Genomic DNA, 26,977 nt, shown 5'->3' with positions numbered 1-26,977 from the left:
TGGGGCCCCAGCTGTGCCATACCGGGCAAAGCCATGGTCCTTGATGTTATTGTACTCATGAGGAGTTTTTGAACAGCACCTGTCACCTAAGACCTTTTTGCCTTGGGAGACCCTACCAGGGGCATTAGCCCCCAACAGTATAGCTCTTAGGATCACTCAGGCACTCAAACCGCTCCACCACAATAGGGTGGCTGTTCATGGAGGAGTTACAATACAAATGATACAAGCGGCTGAAATGAGTTTCCTTCACAGGGTGGCAGGGTGCACCCTTATGGATAGGGTGAGGAGTTCTGTCACCTGGGAGGAGTTCAGAGTAGAGCGGCTGCTCCTCCATATAAAGAGAAGTCAGCTGAGGTGGCTTGGTCATCTGTTTCGGATGCCTCCTGGATGCCTACCTAGGGAGATGTTCCAGGCGTTTCCCACCGGGAGGAGGCCTCGAGGAAGACCCAGGACACGCTGGAGGGACTGTGTCTCTCGGCTGGCCTGGGAATGCCTCGGGATCCCCCCAGAGGAGCTGGAGGAAGTGTCTGGGGAGAGGGAAGTCTGGAGTTCTCTCCTAAGACTGCTGCCCCCGCCGACGCGGCCCTTTAAAAGCAGTTGAAAATGAATGAATGAATGAATGAATGAATGAATGAATGAATGATGGCATGGTGAAAATGAATGGTGACAAGTTTTTTAGATTCAACATAAACACATGCGAATGAGTCCAAATCAATAGCCATGTGTAATGTAAGGACGCTGGCAACAGAGGTGGGGTCCTCACATGTGCAGTTTTGTTAAGAAGTAATCAGGCAGGCAATGGTCAGATACAGGAGAAAATGGGTACACACAAGAGAATCCGGAATCGTAGTTAGGGAACAGGCAAATGGACAATACAGGCGGCAGACAACGTAAACCAGGGCTATTCAATTAGTTGCTGAAATTGCTGATATCCCACAAAAACAGATCTACTAGTATGGTGATGGCCCAAGTAAAATCTTTTAACTGCCCAATCAGATGCAGTTTTTCCATATTCCAAAACAAAGGTGTATCATATTTTCTCATTTTACTGGGACTTCCCATTCTGGTGATCACCCCCCCCCCCTCGAGGACTTTTTCAGTACCTATTAATCTATTGGATGCCTCCAACATATTCAATTTTTCACCTAGAATCGAAAAGTTAAGCTTTACAGCTCTAATTACGCGCACCCCAATTTCAACTTTATTCTGAAAGCAAATCACATGGCCCCACTTTTAACCCCCTCCCAGGAGTAAATCGATTTACCTAGCCAAACGTAATAAAAGGTCTTGATCTCAGCCAGATGCCAGGGACTTTAAATGTAATCGATTGTTATAGGTCTTGTGAAGCAAATCAATCAATCCGTGCTAGAAATGTATCATTTACAATATTATTAGCTTTACATTTACTTTTAGTCATTTAGTAGACACTTGTTCAAACTGACTTAAAAATGAGGAGGCATTCAGCGATTCAACAAGAAGAGGGAATACACACAGCAAGGGTTAATTGTACAAAGAAACATGTTTGTGCTCACAGAATTAAGTGATAGAATGATGCTGTGTTCACACCAGACGTGGTTTGCGTGAATAAATTGCGCTACTCGTGCATGAATAGACGCGTGAACATTTTGAGTTTACTTTGTTCGCGCGTCAAATACGCTTTGATTCACATCTGAAATTCACTTCACAACAAACATGGATACGCATCATAGGTAAGGCTTCTGTCTGCCCGGTGACTCTAGTTTCATTCCTAAATGGTTAACATGGATTTTATTGAGAGAGATAGCTGTGTTTATGTGCTGTAGAAAGTCTAAAAACAGCGTCAGTTTGTTTGGCGCCATGTCCACTAGATCCTTTCAGAGGTGCACTCAGCTCTGTGAATTCATAAATTCCTTCAGAAACCTTACCTGGGTGATGGAGGATTTCAGTGGTGCTTCAGACTGAGACAAGCCCAGTGCCCAACTGTTGTCTGGTGTCGACAAGAGGATTTTCCCTCGGGACACCAACTGCAGGCGCTACGTCATAATCACACCTCTTCTAGAGCAAGCTCCTGATTGGTTAATGTGGAGTGAATGTCCGTTAAAGTTTAGATGTTCCAACTTGAGCGAATCACACGATTTGTGCATTAAGAGTGTCAAACACGCAAAACGCTCAACTCGCATTGCTTTATTCACGCAAATCGCATCATTCGCGCCGCCTTATTCACGCGAATTGTGCCACAGTATGTCTATTCACGTTTTTTGCATTGACTTAACATGTAAATCACTCACACTTGAAGCTTCATTCACATCTGGTGTGAACGCACCATAAGAGTGCTAGAGTTTTGTTTTGTTTTGTTTTTTTGAGAGAGAGAGAGAGAGAAAGTGCTTCTACAGGTGGTTTGTCAAACCCACTCATCTGTGAGAAGCACACTTCATAAGTATACAGTGTTTATAATGGTTAATGTGTCAATCATTTAGTCAATCCTACTAGTCTTTTATCTACATTCTAAAATACTGGGTTGAATTGGATTAAAATACTTGGTATTAGGTTAAAACACTGGGTTCAAACAACTCAGTATTTTTAGAATGTATATAAAAGGCTAGTAGGATTGGAAATGTCAATCTTTTCAGCCAGTTAATGTGTCAAGCTATAATCTACAGCCTGGTCAAACAGTTCTCGGCTGTCCGGCCGCTTTTGATGATGAAAGGTCGAGACCTAGTAACGTAATCAATATCTATCAACAAACCGTGTCAGCTGATCTCCCGTTCAAGCATGCACTCGCAATTTTGTCATCAAAAGCGACTGGACTACAATTGGACTACAGTCGCATATGCGCTAAAAGTGTTTGACCAGACTGTGGATTGAAGCTAATAATATTATAAATAATGTTCAATTTCTTACATGGATCTATCGTTTCGCTTCACAAGACCTCAGTGTGTCATGGCTATTAACTCATTTGTATGTGTTTGTTTTGAATCTAAAAAACCTGTTACCATTCTCTACCGTTACAGTAGGTGACACTTGAGCATATATGAATATGAGCATTACCACCGCGCCTTGTACCGCAGCCATTCTAAAAGAGTAAGACCGTGTTTTTTAGGTTTGCGTCTCTGCCGCCTGGTGGCACAAAGGGACGGGATGCGAACAGATAGAAATAGCCTATACAGTAGCTGTAAATACTCTGCTACTTATAAAATATGTTTGAATCACCAAAAACCACAGATTCAGCTCAAAATCTTCTTTAATGCTCTACTGAAAAAATAAAATGCATAAAATTCATTGGGTGAACTGTCCCCTTAAATCAATTTGTTGTGTTCATTGCTGATCCATTAACAAGTTGTTCATTACCAAACATTCTTTGTGTTCTGTGAGAAAAAGTCATATGGGTTTACATGAGGGTAAGTATTTAAATAAACTAATTTCATTTTTGAGTCAACAAGTCTTTAAGAACAAGAAAAACCAGGTTTTGAAAGCACATCAGCTGGTTTTAGTTCATGTATATGAGGGATTTCAATTGCCAAAAATGATCAATAATTATAGAATAGTCTGCATTTAAATAATCAATAAATATATTGATTAATTGTAACTTTAATAATGCAAGATGAGTCTACTTTAGGGTCATCAGCAGGACAGGATAAGCAAAGGACACTCAAAATGCAAACGTCCTCACTCAAACTAAATAATTTTAACGTACACTTTAAGAAATGCTGGTTTCCAAATATGGACAAACCCAACCGTTGTGTTAAGAAGTGTAATTGAAATTTAATTGAACTCAGCATTGTCCATATTTGACCCAAAATTAATCTTGCGGTTTTCAGTTTTGAGATGAATCAAATGAAGTTGAGGTGACTAGAAAAGTTCAACTAAACTGACTAAAATATTAAGATGAACTTTTCATTACTTAAAAAAATAGTTGAAACCTGATTAACTTAGTAAAACAAGTTAAAGCCACATATAAATCAATATAAATATGCTGTCGTACATTTTTTGGCATATAATCTTTTACAGTGTGGGTAAAACAACCCAGAATTGTCAGAATGTAGATTCTGTAAAAAGCTAGGAGGATTGTAAAAAAAAAAATAGTCTGTATTGATCATTTAAAACAACCATTTTATAATGTAGAAGTCCATCTATTAGTCTAATGACGAAACTAACAGCATGCTCGAAGGTTAAATGCATGTAAGCCTTTTCTAGTGCTTCTGAAAAGTATTGTGTTGTTTATTAGAATTTATTTATATTTGTTTTTTTAGCTCCGAATTTAATCTGACTCCAATTTTAAGTGATCATAAAATTTAGACTGTATTTCTAATTGTAGGAACGGATCACATTCATCATTTATGACTTAATTTAGAGTGTTGATCTATATCTGTTCCCATGCTCTTCAGTTATACATTCATTAGGGACCAAACGCCGCTCAGAGTTTTACGCCCCGGGTTTTGCGTGTCTTCTCATGGACGGTATGTCGACACTCTGAAGTTAGTCAGAGGGTGCAGGATTAGCTAATATTCAAATAGACTGGTTGCCAACTGCTCACTCATCCTGAAAGAATAGTCGATTTAGCCAAGCCCATGCAACTTGCTAATTTCAGTGATCAGATGATTAAAAGATCTCCATGCGGTTGCGCCAAAACAGCTTCGCACAGTTAAATGTGCCTATTAATCAAATCTATGTCGAATCATAAAGGTAGCGCAAGAGATTTCAGGAGAATTCAGAATGAATCAAAACTTAACATTTTATTTGTCAGGTAAAATTGTATTATGCCATTTACAAAATACAGCAATCAGAAAGCCGATTCAGGGGTGATTCTGTAAAAATACAACATCTATTACTCAAAGATAAATCAAAGAGTTAGAGATGCATACCTGACCAGAGAAGTACGTTGCAGCATAAGGCCCCATTTACACTAGTTCCTTTTAGTTTTAAAATGGCGTTTTAGAATGAAAACGATCCGCGTCCACACCAGCGTTTCACCCAGCGTTTCTGAACAGCTCTCCGTCTACACCAAACCACTGAAAATGCACATCACGTGACCACACACACACACTCTGGCATGCGCTGCAGCGTATCTACCCAGATGAGAGCTGTGCTCGTCGGACTGTTCATCAAGGATCTACTGCTGGATCTAATCTCACTATATTTCGTGACCTTGGAATTATAAGGGTCTATCTGTGTTCTGAATGATTTTGAGATATTGAGCTTCAAAGTTTTTGCATTCCATAGCAAACAGTATGTGTGTAACATTTGTTTTTTTAAATAAAAAGTCTTAAAAGATAAACAAACATCCCGTAATGTAAATAAGTTGTCATTTAAAAAGAGTATGTCAATAACACAATTTTGACAAAAAATGTCAGATAACCTTATAATTCTAAGGTGACGATTTATTAAACGTGATATTTAATTCATCTTGTTGTCAATATCTAACAACATTTTGCCAAACTTTGGTCTTTTGAATCAACTACTTGTTCTCAGGGAACGTGTTTTGGCTGAGCGCAAAGATAAGTTGATAATTAATGTGTGTGTTTGTTTTATTTTCATTGGCGACTCCTAGAGGCAATTATGTTAAATTACGCACTACAAAGTAACTTTGAGCCGTGCAATTGCAGCTGTAATGATCGGGATCATCCGCATGTCCAGCAGGTATATGAGGTTTCCCTACCCTGCAGTTGACCAGCCAAACATTAAAGCGCAATTTACAGCGATCACCGGTTTTCCCAATGTAATAGGAGTGATCGACTGCATGCACATTGCTATAAAGGCGCCATCTAAAGACAAATTTACATACGTGAATCAGAAACATTTCCAATCCATAAATGTGCAAATAATATGTGATGCTCAAATGCGCTTAACAAATATTGTAGCAAGGTGGCCTCGGTCAACCCATGATTAATTCATCCTTACAGCATGGTTGGGATGAGGCTCCAAGGTGGCAGGCACTCGGTCAGAGCAGACGATTGGGCAGCTGAAATACCAGTGGCGCTCCCTTGATAAGAGCAGAGGGTTGCTGCTATACCACCCTGTGTTCCTCTAAAACATCTGTGTCTCCCACAGACACGGATACTACTCCAGACAGTAAAGTGTCGCCTACAATTGAGGCAACTCTCTCCTCAAAGGGTGTTAGTTCAGCATCCCTTTCCCCTGCCTCTTCGGTCCACACTTTGACGGTGCGCCCCTGTTCTCCTCTTAACCTGCACGTTTACATGGGACTATTTCTTTTTTAATTCACTCACAGTGCGATTTTCAGACCCCACTGCGTTAACCGCGTCAGCTAAACTCTCCCACTCTATTTTTCTTCTTTTGTTATTAATTCCATAGGACAAACCGGTCTACCTCCGATAGGAGCATCTCCAATTCACATTCTGTGAAGTTTCTCTTTTTGCTTGCCTCTGCCATTGCTTTTTCATTTGGTTTTGCCAAAGTGAAGTTATTACCATATTTATTAGGGGGAGGAGGCAGGGAGGGGTTTTGCGATCGTGCACGTGCGCTCAGTTTCACGTTAACTCGGATGTACAAAGAGAATATGCGTGGGATTCCGCGTACGCAGTGTTTCATACATATGAATTTTTTACTGCGCACGCACATTTACAGCTGTGTCCGTACGCAATGTTATAGTATGTATTCAAGTCTTTGTACATGAGGCCCCACAACTTTCCAAAAGGAAAGTCTGTTGTCTGTGAGCGAGAAAATGCGCGGCTAATTACATTGTTAGCAGTTCACTGCCGGATAATCAAAAGCAGATGGCATGAGTTTGAAATCAGTTGATGTTGCTTAACAAACTGGATCATAAATGATTTTCTGCTCAGAAAATGAAATTCCAGCTGAACAGCACTGCTTGGTCTGTACTTCACTGTCTTGTTAAACATTCTCTTAGCTGCAAAAGGTGGGGTCGTCAGCAGCCCAGGTAAGGCGTTCTCATCAGGCACAGTCGGGCCTTTTCTTTCCTCCAATTGGTTCAGTTTAGATGGTCGTATTGTTGATCATTACATGTTATCGGTTGGTGTTGAACTCATTGTCATTTTGCGGACATGTACAGAGCAGGATACTAAACCCACGCTTGACTTCTACTCGTTTTGGAATTTATTGGCACTATTTGTTTATGTTATTATTATTTTAATGCATTTAACAGTCTGTGTGATGCAATTTTATGTGATGCAAAGTGAAAGGAATGCTTGAGTTCACCAGAAATTTAAATATGTAAAGGATTTATGCTCCGTTTCTACAATTAATAAACAAATATGGGGACAGAAATGCATAAATTGTATCAGTATTTTCTGAAATATCACTTAATGAACTACAACTTTAACATCTGAAACATACTGCAACTTATACAACGAAATCATAGGTTCAAGACACTCAAAAAGTAAGTTAAAATTTTTTAAAGCCTTTATTAACATGGATATGATTTACAAACAGCACCTATGTGTTTCGGCAAAACCTGCCTTCATCAGGGTGATATCAGTTTTTAAATAATGGCCATGTTAATAAAGGCTTTTCACTTAATTTTCAAGTGCCGTAAGGATTTTGTGGTTCATCTTCATGAATCCCTTGTCCAAAGAGCACTGACACATTATTACCTCTGAAGCACTTTTTGTTTGATGTTAGATTTATATACTGAAACTTATATTTCAGACTCCAGAGTGACTTATACAATGCAAATAATATAAAAAAATAAAATAAAATCACACATGTTGCTAGTTTCAGTTTTGATTCAGTAAATATGTTTACACCTGATAATTGCAGATTTTTAGTGTCAGTGTCAATGCGTTTTATTTTATTTCTTGTTGATTTCTAAAAACTTTTAAATGTAAGGTATTAAAATGCATGTTTATAAATATTCAGTTTTATTCAGGGCTACTGGTAGCTTATTTTATGTTATTTCTGAATTCAATTATGTTATGTCTATGCAAAGTTGTGTTTACATTGAGCAAACTGCACCCATGGAAATTATGTAAAGGCAAAACTGTAGTTTTCTCCATCCAGAACAGCGGTCCCACAACTAAAAAGGCAAATGTTTGCAACTTTACGGATTCTATAGTACATAATTTCTTTTTTTATTATAGACTTAAAAGTGCACCATGCGGAATTGGCCTAGTGGTTGAACTAGGTATTGCAGTCCAAATTCAAAATATTGGAGAGGGTTTTATTCACTCAACCCCTCCTCCTCTGAGCTGATGCACATACATAGTTACCAGATTGATGACACAAACAGGAAGATCTAATCTGGTCAGCTAAATTATGTTTGTAATATTTATATTGTTTGAAAAATAAACACCTCATAAAACACCAGTTTTGGAGGCTGCTACTGTCCCCTAGAGGTCACTTTTTTGGCCATGCCTGCATAATTTGTTCAAGCATTTATGGCTGAATTGACATACAATACGTTTTGCACAATATAATTGGGTAAACTGGCAGTGGGCAGGTTGTAAAAAACAAAACAAAGACATATTTTCCAACATGGAAAGCACACTTTCAAAGGAAAATAACTGACTTTTATTATATTATATTATATTATATTATATTATATTATATTATATTATATTATATTATATTATATTATATTATATTATATTATATTATTTTATATTATATTATATTATATTATATTATATTATATTATATTATTTTATATTATATTATTTTATATTATTTTATATTATATTATATTATATTATATTATATTATATTATATTATTTTATATTATATTATTTTATATTATTTTATATTATATTATATTATATTATATTATATATTATATTATATTATATTATATTATATTATATTATATTATTTTATATTATATTATATTATATTATATTATATTATATTATTTTATATAATATTATATTATATTATATTATATTATATTATATTATTTTATATTATATTAAATTATATTATATTATATTATATTATATTATATTATATTATATTATATTATATTATTTTATATTATTTTATATTATAATATATTATATTATATTATATTATATTATATTATATTATATTATATTATATTATGTTATATTATTTTATATTATATTATATTATATTATATTATATTATATTATATTATATTATATTATATTATATTATGCTATATTATATTATATTATATTATATTAATTATATTATATTATATTATATTATATTATATTATATTATATTATATTATATTATATTATATTATATTATATTATATTATATATTTATTATATATTTATTATATTATATATTATATTATATTATATTATATTATATTATATATTATATTATATTATATTATATTATATTATATTATATTATATATTTATTATATTATATTATATTATATTAGTTTATATTATATTATATTATATTATATTATATTATATTATATTATATTATATTATATTATATTATATTATATTAGTTTATATTATATTATATTATATTATATTATATTATATTATATTATATTATATTATATTATATTATATATTATTATATTATATTATATTATATTATATTATATTATATTATATATATATATATATATATATATATATTATATTATATATATATATATTATATATATTATATTATATTATATTTCATTATATTATATTATATTATATTATATATATTATATTATACTATATTATATATATTATATTATATATTATATTATATTATATTATATTATATTATATATTTATTATATTGTATTATATTATATTATATTATATTATATTATATTATATATTTATTATATTATATTATATTATATTATATTATATTATATATTTATTATATTGTATTATATTATATTATATTATATTATATTACATTATATTATATTATATTATATTATATTATATATTTATTATATTATATTATATTATATTATATTATATTATATTATATTATTATATATTTATTATATTATATTATATTATATTATATTATATTATATTATATTATATATTTATTATATTATATTATATTATATTATATTATATTATATTATATTATATTATATATTATATTATATTATATTATATTATATTATATTATATTATATTATATTATATTATATTATATTATATTATATATTATATTATATTATGTTGTATTATATTATATTACGTTACGTTATGTTGTTATGTTATATTACATTACATGGCATTACATTATATTATATTATATTATATTATATTATTTTAAATTATATTATATTATGTTAAATTATATTATATAGCTTATTATGACTTATTTTATACATCAGAAGCATTAAGAATGTACATACACCACCCTTTTCATAGGTGCTTTAGAAAAGACATAAATAATGCATTTCTGTTTTACAACTCCCCATAATGCTTTAAATCAAGCGTTCAGTTGTAAATACTCCAGTTATTTTCTATCGCTTTTGAAGCAAGTGTCAAACATTATACTCTGCTAATTGAAAACATTTTCTGAGTAGAGCTCAATCTGAACATTTTCTTTCCAAACATTGCTTTAATGTCAAGTTAACCAGGTCATTGCAGCCTGGTGACTCTTCTGCATTCATTAGAAAAGATATGCAGGAATTGATTGGAGGTTTAAAGTTTTCTGAAGCATCTAAAAATGCCGTACAGGTGCTAAATGATCATCTATCCTCCACTGGCCTAGCAGTCTTTCACTATTTAACTTGGCAAACTCTAAACAATATTCAAAGTGAGAGAACAGAAGCAGCCAGCTGGCTACTGCCGAAAACTGTGAGCCATTATTTTGCACTTGGTGTCTTGATGTGTTGGAGACGCTCGTTGGGTTTAGGATCCTGCTAAATGGAGTGTCATCATTAGTAGCGCAGCCAGAAATTGTGCTCTCGTCTGCTACGCTTCTCCAAGGGAGGAAGAAAATGCGTTTGCTTACCGTTTGACCTTAAATCAGACCATTTCCATCACTGCATTGTGTTGTCTGACTGTGCTCTCGGTCACAGACTGTTTCATAAGTAAAGTGCTTTCTGTCATTGGTGTGTATTGCCTGCATGAAAGTGCTTTGTTACATGCATACTTGGTTACTTCATGCTTAAACAATTGAACATTATTGTGTTATTATATTGTATTATATATACCGGCCACTTTATTAGGTACACCTTGCTAGTACCGGGTTGGACCCCCTTCTGCCTTCAGAACTGCCTTAATCCTTCGTGGCATAGATTTAACAAGGTTCTGGAAATATTCCTCAGAGATTCTGGTCCATATTGACATGATACCATCACGCAGTTGTGCAGATTTGTTGGCAGCACAACCATGTTGCAAATCTCCCGTTTCACCACATCCCAAAGGTGCTTTATTGGATTGACATCTGGTGACTGTGGAGGCCATTTGAGTACAGTGAACTCATTGTCATGTTTAAGAAACCAGTCTGAGATGATTCACGCTTTGACGCGTTATCCTGCTGGAAGTTTTCAACAGAAGATGGGTACACTGGTCTAAAAGGGATGAACATAGTCAGCAACAATACTCAGGTAGGCTGTGGTATTGTGGTATATATGTGGTACCATTTCACAACCAAGGCATTTGCGCCCACAGAACTGCCACTCACTGGATATTTTCTCTCTTTGGGCCAATCTCTATAAACACTAGAGATGGTTGTGCGTGAAAATCCCAGTAGATCAGCAGTTTCTGAAACACTCAGTCCAGCCTGTCTGGCACCAACAACCATGCCACGTTCAAAGTCACTTAAATCTTAAAACTGTAGCAGATTTTCTTGACCATGTCTACATGACTAAATGCATTGAATTGCTGCCATGTGATTGGCTGATTAGAAATTTGCGTTAAAGAGCAGTTGATCCGGTGTACCTAATAAAGTGGCCGGTGAGTTCATTATATTATATTATATTATATTATATTATATTATATTATATTATATTATATTATATTATATTATATTATATTATATTATATTATATTTCATTATATTATATTATATTATACTATATTATATTACATTATATTATATTATATTATATTATATTATATTATATTATATTATATTATATTATATTATATTTCATTATATTATATTTCATTATATTATATTATATTATATTATATTATATTATATTATATTATATTATATTATATTATATTATATTATATTATATTATATTTCATTATATTATATTATATTATATTATATTATATTATATTATATTATATTATATTATATTATATTATATTATGTTATATTATATTATGTTATATTATATTATATTTCATTATATTATATTATATTATATTATATTATATTATATTATATTATATTATATTATATTTCATTATATTATATTATATTTCATTATATTATATTATATTATATTATATTATATTATATTATATTATATTATATTATATTATATTATATTATATTTCATTATATTATATTTTATCATATTATATTATATTATATTATATTATATTATATTATATTATATTATATTTCATTATATTATATTATATTATATTATATTATATTATATTATATTATATTATATTATATTTCATTATATTATATTATATTATATTATATTATATTATATTATATTATATTATATTATATTATATTATATTATACTATATTATATTTCATTATATTATATTATATTATATTATATTATATTATATTATATTATATTATATTATATTATATTATATTATATTATTTTATACTATACTATATTATATTTCATTATATTATATTATATTATATTATATTATATTATATTATATTATATTATATTATATTATATTATATTTCATTATATTATATTTTATCATATTATATATATTATATTATATTATATTATATTTCATTATATTATATTATATTATATTATATTATATTATATTATATTATATTATATTATATTATATTATATTATATTATATTATATTATATTTCATTATATTATATTATATTATATTATATTATATTATATTATATTATATTATATTATATTATATTATATTATATTATATTTCATTATATTATATTATATTATATTATACTATATTATATTATATTTCATTATATTATATTATATTATATTATATTATACTATATTATATTATATTACATTATATTATATTTCATTATATTATATTATATTATATTATATTATATTATATTACATTATATTATATTATATTATATTATATTATATTATATTATATTATATTATATTATATTATATTATATTATATTATATTATATTATATTTCATTATATTATATTTAATTATATTATATTATATTATATTATATTATATTATATTATATTATATTATATTATATTATATTTCATTATATTATATTTAATTATATTATATTATATTATATTATATTATATTATATTATATTATATTATATTATATTATATTATATTATATTTCATTATATTATATTATATTATATTATATTATATTATATTATATTATATTATATTTCATTATATTATATTATATTATATTATATTATATTATATTATATTATATTATATTATATTTCATTATATTATATTATATTATATTATATTATATTATATTATATTATATTATATTACATTATATTATATTTCATTATATTATATTATATTATATTATATTATATTATATTATATTATATTATATTATATTATATTATATTTTATTATATTATATTATATTATATTATATTATATTATATTATATTATATTATATTATATTTCATTATATTATATTATATTATATTATATTATATTATATTATATTATATTATATTATATTATATTATATTATATTATATTATTATATTCCATTATATTATATTATATTATATTTCATTATATTATATTATATTATATTATATTATATTATATTATATTATATTATATTATATTTCATTATATTATATTTTATCATATTATATTATATTATATTATATTATATTATATTATATTATATTTCATTATATTATATTATATTATATTATATTATATTATATTATATTATATTATATTATATTATATTATATTATATTTCATTATATTATATTATATTATATTATATTATATTATATTATATTATATTATATTATATTATATTATATTATATTTCATTATATTATATTATATTATATTATACTATATTATATTATATTTCATTATATTATATTATATTATATTATATTATACTATATTATATTATATTACATTATATTATATTTCATTATATTATATTATATTATATTATATTATATTATATTATATTTATATTATATCATACTATATTGCATTATATTATATTATATTATATTATATTATATTATATTATATTATATTATATTATATTATATTATATTATATTATATTATATTATATTTCATTATATTATATTATATTATATTATATTATATTATATTATATTATATTATATTTCATTATATTATATTATATTATATTATATTATATTATATTATATTATATTACATTATATTATATTTCATTATATTATATTATATTATATTATATTATATTATATTATATTATATTATATTATATTATATTATATTATATTATATTATATTATATTTCATTATATTATATTATATTATATTATATTATATTATATTATATTATATTATATTATATTATATTTCATTATATTATATTATATTATATTATATTATATTATATTATATTATATTATATTATATTATATTATATTATATTCCATTATATTATATTATATTATATTTCATTATATTATATTATATTATATTATATTATATTATATTATATTATATTATATTATATTTCATTATATTATATTTTATCATATTATATTATATTATATTATATTATATTATATTATATTATATTATATTATATTTCATTATATTATATTATATTATATTATATTATATTATATTATATTATATTTCATTATATTATATTATATTATATTATATTATATTATATTATATTATATTATATTATATTATATTATATTATATTATATTATATTATATTATATTATATTTCATTATATTATATTATATTATATTATACTATATTATATTATATTTCATTATATTATATTATATTATATTATATTATACTATATTATATTATATTACATTATATTATATTATATTATATTTCATTATATTATATTATATTATATTATATTATATTATATTATATTATATTATATTATATTATATTATATTTCATTATATTATATTTTATCATATTATATTATATTATATTATATTATATTATATTATATTATATTTCATTATATTATATTATATTATATTATATTATATTATATTATATTATATTATATTATATTATATTATATTATATTATATTATATTATATTCCATTATATTATATTATATTATATTTCATTATATTATATTATATTATATTATATTATATTATATTATATTATATTATATTTCATTATATTATATTTTATCATATTATATTATATTATATTATATTATATTATATTATATTATATTATATTATATTATATTATATTATATTATATTTCATTATATTATATTATATTATATTATATTATATTATATTTTTTGCTTTGGAACTATACATATTATTTTATAATAATAAACTTGAATTTAATTAAATTTACACTGTAAAATAAATTTAAATATTTAAAATGTCACAGCAACATTTTTTTATTTTACTTTAACTTATTTCAGTAAGTTAACCAGCTTTCAACTGGTTTGAATTATACATATTATAACTTGAGTTTTTAATTATTATTTTTTATTATTATTTTTTAATTATTATTATTATTATTTTTTTTTTATTAATGTTAATTTTTAATTAATGTTATGACTTGCTGTATTAAGTTAATTTGATTTATTTACTTTAAGGCAGCATTCAAATTTTCACTGTGCATTTTTTTATAATAAATAAATAAAATAAATAAATAAATATGAAAAAAAAATTAAGAAACAACTTGAAAATTCTCTTTTCCTCCTAATTTATTGGATTTATAGGCATGGGTTTGAGTAAAATGCTATTATTTTAGTAATAATGGCTATATAATTTCAGTAATGGTCAGAAAAAACTGAATTGTTGGGCGAAATGTTCTGCACTGTCAAAGGCACCTGCGGTAGCCCCCCAAAAGAAGAGGAAGATGCTAAAAAGTTTGACTTTTTGAAAATAAAGCTGACTACTTTGCAGATTTCACCTATTGCAGGTTAATTTTATAACGTAACTTCCGCGATTAACAAAGGATCACTGTACTGTCGTCAGTAGTTTATGCCATAAAACAAAAAATACAGTTTACTCAACCACATAACTATAAATTGTAATTCCAGAGTGTATATTTCCATATTTTATTTTATCTTTTCCTTTTTTTAAATATACTTATTTATTTATTTTAAAACATATATTGTTTTTTATTGTTATTGCAACAAATTGTCTATTAATGGTCTTTTTTCCAATTATGTGTGACCCTGGACCACAAAACTAGTGGTATGCAATAGCCAAAAATACACTTTATAGCAGGGGTCACCAAACTTGTTCCTGGAGGGCCGGTGTCCTGCAGATTTTAGCTCCGACCCTAATCAAACACACCTGAATGAGCTAATCAAGGTCTTACTAGGTGTACTTGAAACACCCAGGCAGGTGTGTTGAGGCAAGTTGGAGCTAAACCCTGCAGGGACACCGGCCCTCCAGGACCGAGATTGGTGACCCCTGCTTTATGGGGTCAAAATTATTGATTTTATTATTACCAAAAACCATTAGAACTCGATGAACATGTTCCATTACCACACTATGTAATTTTCTTTTCTAAATATGTAAAACTTCATTTTGGACCCCTGCTTTGCTTAAGAACTTAATCTGGACAAGTTTAAAGGTGATTTACTATAATACTATAATATAATGTTGTTTTTTATAGTTTTAAGTAGTTTTATCTCGACCAAATATTGTCCAATTCTAACAAACCATAGATCAATGGAAAGCTTATTTATTCAGCTCCTAGACAATGCATAAATCTCAGTATTAAAGTTTTGTGGTCCAATTTGTAGTCGCATTTTAGATGTGCGGTGCTAATTTCATCTGTTAAGTACAGATCATATTCTCTTTATAAACAGCAATTCAATAATCTTCTTTCTGGCGCAAAGATTTCAGCTCGACTCTGACATTGTGACCATCTGATCAACATTCAGAGAGTGTTAAAGAGCTTGTGAATGAATCCTCTTCTTTCTGCTTCTTCATATCTCAGTTTCGGCCCTTCGACCCCTGCAAGCAGCTTTGGTGTGCTCATCCAGACAATCCCTTCTTCTGCAAGACCAAGAAAGGGCCGCCAATCGACGGCACTGAATGCGACATTGGGAAGGTACGAATACTGGGAATCCATTTCCCAAAACCATCATCACTAAGATCGCAGGTTCCTTCATGTTCATCTATTTGTATATATCTGGTTCTAGTTAATACGAATTGTATATTATGTTCCCAGTACATCCATGTGTAAATATTACCCTTTTTTTTTATAATTGAACTGTTAACTTATACCTATACCCTGCACTTGCTGCTATTGCAACTTAAAATTATAGAACTTTTATTTAATAAAACGTACCAAAACGTACTGGCTATATTTACTGAGAAATAGATTTTTCATTATTAATGCTGAGCGCTGTAGATGCTTTATATCAGGGGTCACCAATCTCGGTCCTGGAGGGCCGGTGTCCCTGCAGAGTTTAGCTCCAACTTGCCTTAACACACCTGCCTGGATGTTTCAAGTATACCTAGTAAGACCTTGATTAGCTTGTTTAGGTGTGTTTGATTAGAGTTGGAGCTAAAATCTGTAGGGCACCGGCCCTCCAGGAACAAGTTTGGTGACCCCTGCTTTATATGATAAGTCTAAATTACTAAGTCTACAAACACACACACACACACACACAGTTATAAAGTACTCAGTGTTGTGTGTTTATTATTTGTCTGTTCTCGTCTCTCAGCACTGTTTTAAAGGGCACTGTGTTCAGCTGACTCCAGACATCATCAAGCGGGACGGGAGCTGGGGGATGTGGAGTGAGTTCGGCTCCTGCTCTCGGCCCTGTGGAAGGGGGATTCAGTTTCGCACACGAGCTTGTGACAATCCACGGTGAGCGCTTCAGTCTGTCTGATAGAGCTGTACTGCTACACTAAAAAAAATCATTGGATTTACTTTTTTGAAGTTGCATACAATAGAGTTAAAGCAGAATTATTAGCCCTGATGAATATTTTTTCCCTAATTTTTTTAACAGAAAGAAGATTTTTTCTGCACATTTCTAAACATAATAGTTTTAATATCTCATTTGTAATTACTGATTTCTTTTATCTTTGGCATGATGACAGCACATGATATTTTACTAGATATTTATCAGGATACTAGTATTCAGTGACATTTAAAGGCTTAACTAGGTTAATTAGGCAAGTTTGAGCAATTAAGCAAGTTATTGTATAATGATGGTTTGTTCTGTAGACAATCGAAAAAAATATAGCTGAAAGGGGCTTATAATTTTGACCTTAAAATAGTTTTAAAACTGCTTTTATTCTATCTGAAATAAAGCAAATAAGACTTTCTCCAGAGGAAAAAAAATATTATAGAAAATACTGTGACACTTATCGTTTGAGAAGTGTGAGTGTGCTGAATCAGGCTCAGGCTCACGGTTTACTTGGCCGGTCCTAGCCCGGTTGGAAGAGGTGTGCCTGACGGTACGCTTGTGTGTGAGTGCAAAACGCGCCTAAGCCCGAAACTGAAAGTGAGACGTGACATTTAAAGGGACTGTTTCATATGGATTTATTAATCATTCTTACCGTTAAATGAACACAAACTGTCGTAGATTATTAAAGATGCAAACCCCTCACTGCACCACAGCTGCACCTTCAGCAAACCTCCTAATTCCTGCACCATGAGGACTTGTTTATGAGCGTGAAAAGTGGCGGATCTGTTCGGCGAAATATTTGACTGTATTTCACCGCATCCCAAATGACTAAAACAATATAACTGAAGAAATCTCCACTGTGCTGAGCGAGAGCGCTGCTTACTGAACAGCTCATCATCGATGATGTAAGCGTGCTCAGGCCCGAAGGTAATGTTAGTACGGGCCGTCAGGGGAGACAGGAGGGGGGACAAGCATGCTTTGGCCCGGTTTAAGTCAAATGTACATAGTGTGAGTACGTCCTTAAACACACCTGATCAAACTGATCGAAATTCTGTTATACGGTGTTGTGAAAAGGGGCAGAATTAAACAAGATGAGTAATAAAAAAGAGAGCGATTTGAGATCATGTTTTGATCTTCAATTGGTCTTACACAGTCACGTGATCAATGTGATTCAATCCACATTTATTTGTATAGCGCTTTTGCAATGTAGATTGTGTCAAAGCAGCTTCACATAGAAGATTATAGTAAATTGAATCCGTGTCAGTTTAGTTTTCAGTTTTTAAGTTTAGCTCAGTTCAGTGTGGTTTAATAATCACTACTGAGAGTCCAAACACTGAAGAGCAAATCCAACGATGCGCAGCTCTACAGATCCCGAACCATGCAAGCCAGTGGCGACAGCGGCGAGGAAAACACTTCACCAATTGGCGAAAGTGAAGAATTAAAAAACCTAGAGAGAAACCAGGCTCAGTTGGGCACGACCATTTCTCCACTGGCCAAACGTCTTGTGCAGAGCTGCAATCTAGGCGCTAGAAGCTGGACCTCAGCGAAGACTCGCCTGTCCCTCGAGCGTCACAGGAATCAGTCTCATGCTTTCCACTCCTCCATGACCACCACAGTAGCTGCTCAGGATATGGCCTGGTCCATGATATGGAAACCTTGGGATAATCTCATCGCTGGTTTTGGATTGAATCAGCAGCGCTGCATAGTCTGAGGGTCTCGGGATAAGTATCCCCAGGTGGAAATAGAGAGTAATTAGCGTAGCTGCTGTTCATAGTGCATATAAACGAGATGCAGAAACCTGTGTGGAGCACATTCATGTAACATACCGCTAAGTGATGCACTGAGTGTATGCTTTACTAAACAGATAGGTCTTTAATCTAGTTTTGAATTGGGAGAGTGTGTCTGAGCCTCGGACATTATCAGGAAGGCTATTCCAGAGTTTAGGAGCCATAAATGAAAAGGCTCGACCTCCTTTACTCGACTTTGCTATACTACAAGAAGCCCTGAGTTTTGAGATCTTAAAGAAAAGGTTGGTCAGAGGTCAGAGTTCACCAAGCTTGAACTTTGCAATGCAGCAAACTGCAAAACTAGTCGCACGAGCTTATGTTTCCGGTCTGACGCATTCGCTTGCATGTGAATAGAAGTCTATGGGGTGAAAAGTGTAGCGTGACCGCAGCTTAAGTGTGTTGGAACTAAACTGCAGAGCTGCAGCCTTCCAGGAACTGAGTTGACACCTCTGGTTTAGCAAGTTGAAGATAATGAATTAGTTTATCCACAAAACAGAAAGTGCTATCACATAAAGATGTATGCAGTTTAAAATAAGTTTTTGAAATGAAATGTATTGGAGTATAAAGTGCAGTATAATGCTTTGTGTATGAAAAAAAAGATTTTTGCTAAATTGTTGTAGTTTATATGGGCTGAATTTAAACAAATAAATTAAATTTAGGAATGTTCAACTTCATTTGTTTGTTTAAATTCAACCCAAATAAATAGTTTGCAAGCACTTTTCTTAAAAAAAAAGTTTGTAAATCCAATAGATCTTTTTTTTCAGTATAATAAGGTAAAAGATTCACAAAAAGCTAATTATTAATACTAAAACAAATCTAATTGAATACAGTAATGAAGTAATTTTTGTCTCTCATTGTGATTCTCTTCCATGTCCTTTGACCTCCTCCAGTCCAGCAAACGGTGGACGTTTTTGCTCCGGCCCGAGCTATCAGTTCCAGATGTGTAACACAAAGGAGTGCGAGGACCCGAACTATGACTACAGAGCAGAGCAATGTAGCATGATGGACGACAAGTTTGAGTACCAGAATACCTGGCACCACTGGCTGCCTTATGAACACCCTGACCGTAAGCATTTTACTGTCTGTATGAAACTCTTTATTATTATTTATTTCCTTTAAAGCTGCCATATATTCCATTGCTTTAGTAGTTTATTGTTGTCTGATGTAATAGGTATATGGCTTTGGAGAGTACAATAAATCTCCAGTAATGGTTTTACATGCTCATTTATTACTCCATAAAATACCCCAACAATATAAAGGTCCACAATTGACCATATTTGGATCATGTCCTGAATATTAATGAGGTCTGCTCTAGGGCTGAGCTATATATATTTTGCGAATTGATATCGCAATGTGTGTATCTGCAATAGTCACATCGCAGGATTGGCTCATTTATTAAGATATGGTTACTTTTTAATTATGTATACAATGATGAGCATGGTATTTTACATTTGATTGTTCAATATCTGTACTTTAATACTGTTAAAACTATAAAGTGCTGTATATTTATTTATTTTTGATTGTAATTTATTAAAATGAAAGCAGATACACTGCACAGAAAATGACTAGTTGATCTAAATTAATATAATATTTTCAAATCAAGCTACTCAAACCATCTGGTGAAGTTGCATTCATATCACAATATATATATATATATATATATATATATATATATATATATATATATATATATATATATATATATATATATATATATATATATATATATATATATATATATATATATATATATATATATATATATATATATATATATATATATATATATATATATATATATATATATATATATATATATATATACAGTGTACATCATGCTGTGTGTGTGTACAATATTGTGACACACACACACAGCATGATATACTCTGAACACGGACAAATAGAAACTTATCAGAGTAACATTAACCTATTTTGCTCACTAAATCTGTTGTGGATAAAGGCTTAATTATAATTAAACTTGACAAAAGAGACCAATAGAGATGTGTTGTGTTGTATTTTTAGACTATAATGTCAATGAAAACACAGGAGTGATTCCATGCAAACTGACGTGGGTAGGTCATGTGATAATGATAAATGGCGAATGTAGTACTTCACAATTCCATTCATACTATATAGAAAAAAGTAGTACAATGAAATTCAAGTGTACCTACTCGAGTTGTAGGCAATTTCGAACGCAGCCATTGACTTCCATAGTATTTGTTTTTACTACTACGGAAGTCAATGTTTACCACTTTTCAGCTTTCTTCAAAATACCTTCAACAGAATAAAGAAATATTTATAAAGGTTTAAAACCACTTGAGGGTGATAATAGTGAGTAAATTTGGGTGAACTATCCCTTTAAAACCAGTTAGGATTATTCAAAAATATCTGTCAATGACTTGCATGGCTGTGCACATAAATCATCAATGTATTAAGCATTTCTTATGCTAATTTTGCCAAAATTATGCACGTTTTTCTAATTTAGATTTTTTTCAAATATCTCAGAAGTTTTTCTTAATTCTGTGCTTCTGAATACAAGCAATGAAAAATACTTAAAGGGACAGTTCACCCGAAAAATTCAGTCATCATCAACTCACTTTTTACTTTATGAGTTTCTTTTATCTGTTAAACACACAAAAAAAGATAGTTAGAAAAATGTTGGAAACCTGTAATCATTGACATAGTGTTTGTTTTTACTTTACGAAAGTCAATGGTCACAGCTTTTCAGCTTTTTTCAAAATACCTTCTTTTGTGTAGATTAAATAAATATTTATAAAGGTTTAGAACCATTCGAGGGTGAGTAAATAATGAGTAAATCTAAATATCTGGGTGAACTACCCCTTTAAAACCAGTTAGGATTATTCAAAAATATCTGTCAATGACTTGCATGGCTGTGCTCAAAAAACCATCAATGTATTTAGCATTTCTCATGCTAATTTTGCTAAATTTATGCACGTTTTTCTAATTTAAATTTTTTTCAAATATCTCATAGAAGTTTTTCCTAATTCCGTGCCTCTGAATACAAGCAATGAAAAATACTTAAAGGGACAGTTCACCCGAAAAATTCAGTCATCATCAACTCACTTTTTACTTCTTTTAAACCTTTTTTTTTATTTGTTAAACACACAAAAGATAGCCAAAATTATGAAAAGTTTTCTCATTTATTTCTTTTTTATTTTTCAAATATTTTATTGAAGTTTTTTTGTTGTTTTGTTTATTCTGTCTTTTTATTCTGTGCAGAATACAAGCAACACATGAAATATACTTAGAGACAGTTCACCCAAAACAGTCAGTCATCATTAACTCACTTTTTACTTCTTTTAAACCTTTATAAATTTCTTTCATCTGTTAAACCCAAAAAGAAGACATTTTGAAAAATGTTGATAACCTGTAACCATTGACTTACATAGTTTTTGTTTTTCCTTCTATTGAGTTCAATGGTTACCGCCTTTCAGCTTTCTTCAAAATACCTTCTTTTGTGTTCAACAGAATAAAAAAATATTTATAAAGGTTTAGAACCACTTTAGGGTGAGTAAATCTAAATATTTGGGTGAACTACCCCTTTAAAACTGCTCTTTTTTTCCAGTAGGGATTATTCAACAGGCCGTAAGCAGTGACCTCTATCATAACTGTTATTTTAAATGATTAAAAGGCATTAGATCATTTCCCACTGCTGTCCTTCAGGATTCAGCTCAGTTTATATGATGTAATCTTCTCTCCTCACAGCTGTTCTCACTTACATGCTGGGCACACATCAAAATATGAGGTCACCCACCTTTTTATTTATATTTTCCATGTGTTGTGTTCATGACATCCACATAAAATTCCCTCCAGAGTCATTAAATCTGGACATCTGCCTCCGTTTTATAACCACACAGACACATCCAGAGCAGTTCTCATGCAAAGAGGGACTTTTTAAAGTTTTGACTGAATTATTCACTGAAGAATGTTTGCGGTTTATGTGACATCACACTGTAAAATGAGCTCAGATACCTTTGATCAGATGAGGTAATCACTTTTATATTTACAGTCAATAGACATTTACTGTGCTAGTTGCTTTTTTGGTGGGAAAATCTACTTTTTTCACACAGAGTGTGATTAAATGCTTTTAAACTGTTGGAAAGTTTAACAGGTGTCACATTGTGCATGGATATGATTTGGTCTTAATGGAAAGCTGAGCTGGATGCATTAGAAAATAGTCCTGGAACATAAGTGTCTGGTTTTGAGATATGCTGGAAATCTGGTGACATTAGGTGTAATGTGCTTTAAAAGACCACGTAAAAACTACCAGGAGACCATTCAAACCTAGTTCAAAAATTGATGTTTCTTACTTTTCTTTTCTTTTCTTTTTAAATACGTATAGAATGTAATTAAGTATGGAAGAAAAACATAATGTTAGCATGTCCTCTGTTGGACCAATGTGGAATACATTTTTGATTTGATTTTATTTATTTATTTATTTTTTATTTTATATTTTAGAATTTGATTATTGTAGCTTTATTTTATTGTTTAATAATTTCATTTTATTTATTTTATTTGATTGTTTTATAATTATATATTTGATTGTTTTATAATACCTGTATATAATGTTCATAGTACATGCATCTGTAAATATCACCATAGTTTTTCTATAACTGCACTTTATAACTTATACCTGTATCCTGCACTTGCTGCTATTGCACTGCTGGTTAGACCTAAACTGCATTTCGTTGCCTTGTACTTGTACATGTGTAATGACAATAAAGTTGAATCTAATCTAATCTAATCTTCAACAGGCCGTAAGCAGTGACCTCTATCATAACTGTTATTTTAAATGATTAAAAAGGCATTAGATCATTTCCCACTGCTGTCCTTCAGGATTCAGCTCAGTTTATCTGATGTAATCTTCTCTCCTCACAGCTGTTCTCACTTACATGCTGGGCACACATCAAAATATGAGGTCACCCACCTTTTTATTTATATTTTCCATGTGTTGTGTTCATGACATCCACATAAAATTCCCTCCAGAGTCATTAAATCTGGACATCTGCCTCCGTTTTATAACCACACAGACACATCCAGAGCAGTTCTCATGCAAAGAGGGACTTTTTAAAGTTTTGACTGAATTATTCACTGAAGAATGTTTGCGGTTTATGTGGCATCACACTGTAAAATGAGCTCAGATACCTTTGATCAGATGAGGTAATCACTTTTATATTTACAATCAATAGACATTTACTGTGCTAGTTGCTTTTTTGGTGGGAAAATCTACTTTTTTCAGCAGAGTGTGATTAAATGCTTTTAAACTGTTGGAAAGTTTAACAGGTGTCACATTGTGCATGGATATGATTTGGTCGTAATGAAAAACTGAGCTGGATGCATTAGAAAATAGTCCTGGAACATAAGTGTCTGGTTTTGAGATATGCTGGAAATCTGTCTGGTGACATTAGGTGTAATGTGCTCTAAAAGACCATGTAAAAACTACCAGGAGACCATTCAAACCTAGTTCAAAAGTTGATGTTTCTTTTCTTTTCTTTTCTTTTCTTTTCTTTTCTTTTCTTTTCTTTTTAAATACGTATAGAAAGTAATTAAGTATGGAAGAAAAACATAATGTTAGCATGTCCTCTGTTGGACCAATGTGGAATACATTTTTTATTTTATTTAATTTTATTTATTTATTTATTTATTTTATATTTTATATTTTAGAATTTGATTATTGTAGCTTTATTTTATTGTTTAATAATTTCATTTTATTTATTTTATTTGATTGTTTTATAATTTAATTTGATTGTTTTATAATTTAATTTGATTGTTTTATAATTTAATTTGATTGTTTTATAATTACATTTTTTTATAATTTAATTTGATTGTTTTATAATTTTATTTTTTGTTTTATAATTTTATTTTTTGTTTTATAATTTTATTTTAATGATTTATAATTTTTATTTTATTGTTTTATAATTTTATTTGATTGTTTTATATTTTTATTGTATATATATATATATATTTAATTTTATTGTGTTTTATTGTTTTATAATTTTATTTAGTTCTATTTTTATAAATTTTTATTGTTTTATACTTTTATTTTATTGTTTTATATATATATATTTAATTTAATTTAATTTAGTTTTTATTATTTTATTTTATTGTTTTATAATTTCATTTCATTTTATTGTTTTATAATTTTATTTTATTTAACTTTATTGTTTTATCACTTTAATGTTTTGTATTTTTTTAATTTATTGTTTTATAATTTTATTTTATTCTGTTATAGTCTTAATTTTTTTTAATTTTTATTGTTTTGTAATTTCATTTTGTTTTATTGTTTTATAATTTTATTTTATTTAACTTTATTGTTTTATTACTTTATTGTTTTATAATTTTATTTTATTTTATTTTATTGTTTCATAATTTTATTTTTTGTAATGTTTTATTGTTTTATAATTTTATTTTATTTTATTGTTTTATCATTTTTTTGTAATTTTATTTCATTATTTTAGAATTTTACTTTTATTCGTTTTTTATTTTATTTTATTGTTTTATAATTTCATTTATTTTTTTGTTTTTATAATTTTATTTTTTTGTAATGTTTTATTGTTTTATAATTTTATTTTATTTTATTGTTTTATCATTTTATTTTTTTGTAATGTTTTATTGTTTTATAATTTTATTTTATTTTATTGTTTTATCATTTTTTTTTTGTAATTTTATTTCATTATTTTAGAATTTTACTTTTATTAGTTTTTTATTTTATTTTTTTGTTTTATAATTTCATTTATTTTATTGTTTTATTATTTTATTTTATTTTATATTATTGTTTTATCAATAGATTTTTTATCATTTTATTTGATTGTTTTATATTTTTTATTTAATTTTATTTGATTTTATTTATATTTTTAATTTAATTTTATTTGATTGTTTCATATTTGTTATTTTATTTAGTTGTTTTATAATTTTATTGTATTTTATTTTTTATGATTTAATTTTATTGTTTTACAATTTTATTTTGTTTTATTATTTTATTTTGCGTGGAATTTATTAA

The 26,977-nt window shown here is 28.2% G+C and overlaps 1 protein-coding gene across 1 annotated transcript in view; it reads left to right on the top strand.

Moving 5' to 3' along the window:
* Positions 1-26,977, top strand: part of LOC130240216 (A disintegrin and metalloproteinase with thrombospondin motifs 2-like) — a 371,942-nt gene that overhangs the window by 296,025 nt on the left and 48,940 nt on the right. The window contains exons 10-12 of the mRNA XM_056471639.1: positions 17,248-17,361; positions 17,981-18,126; positions 20,847-21,022. Of these exons, the coding sequence (XP_056327614.1) occupies positions 17,248-17,361; positions 17,981-18,126; positions 20,847-21,022 (436 nt within the window). The remainder of the gene's footprint in view (positions 1-17,247; positions 17,362-17,980; positions 18,127-20,846; positions 21,023-26,977) is intronic.

The sequence above is a fragment of the Danio aesculapii genome, chromosome 14 (assembly GCF_903798145.1).
Source record: "Danio aesculapii chromosome 14, fDanAes4.1, whole genome shotgun sequence".
Lineage (NCBI taxonomy): Eukaryota > Metazoa > Chordata > Actinopteri > Cypriniformes > Danionidae > Danio > Danio aesculapii.
The sequence above is the reverse complement of the archived record's forward strand: the minus strand, read 5'-3'. Positions and strand labels throughout refer to the sequence as shown.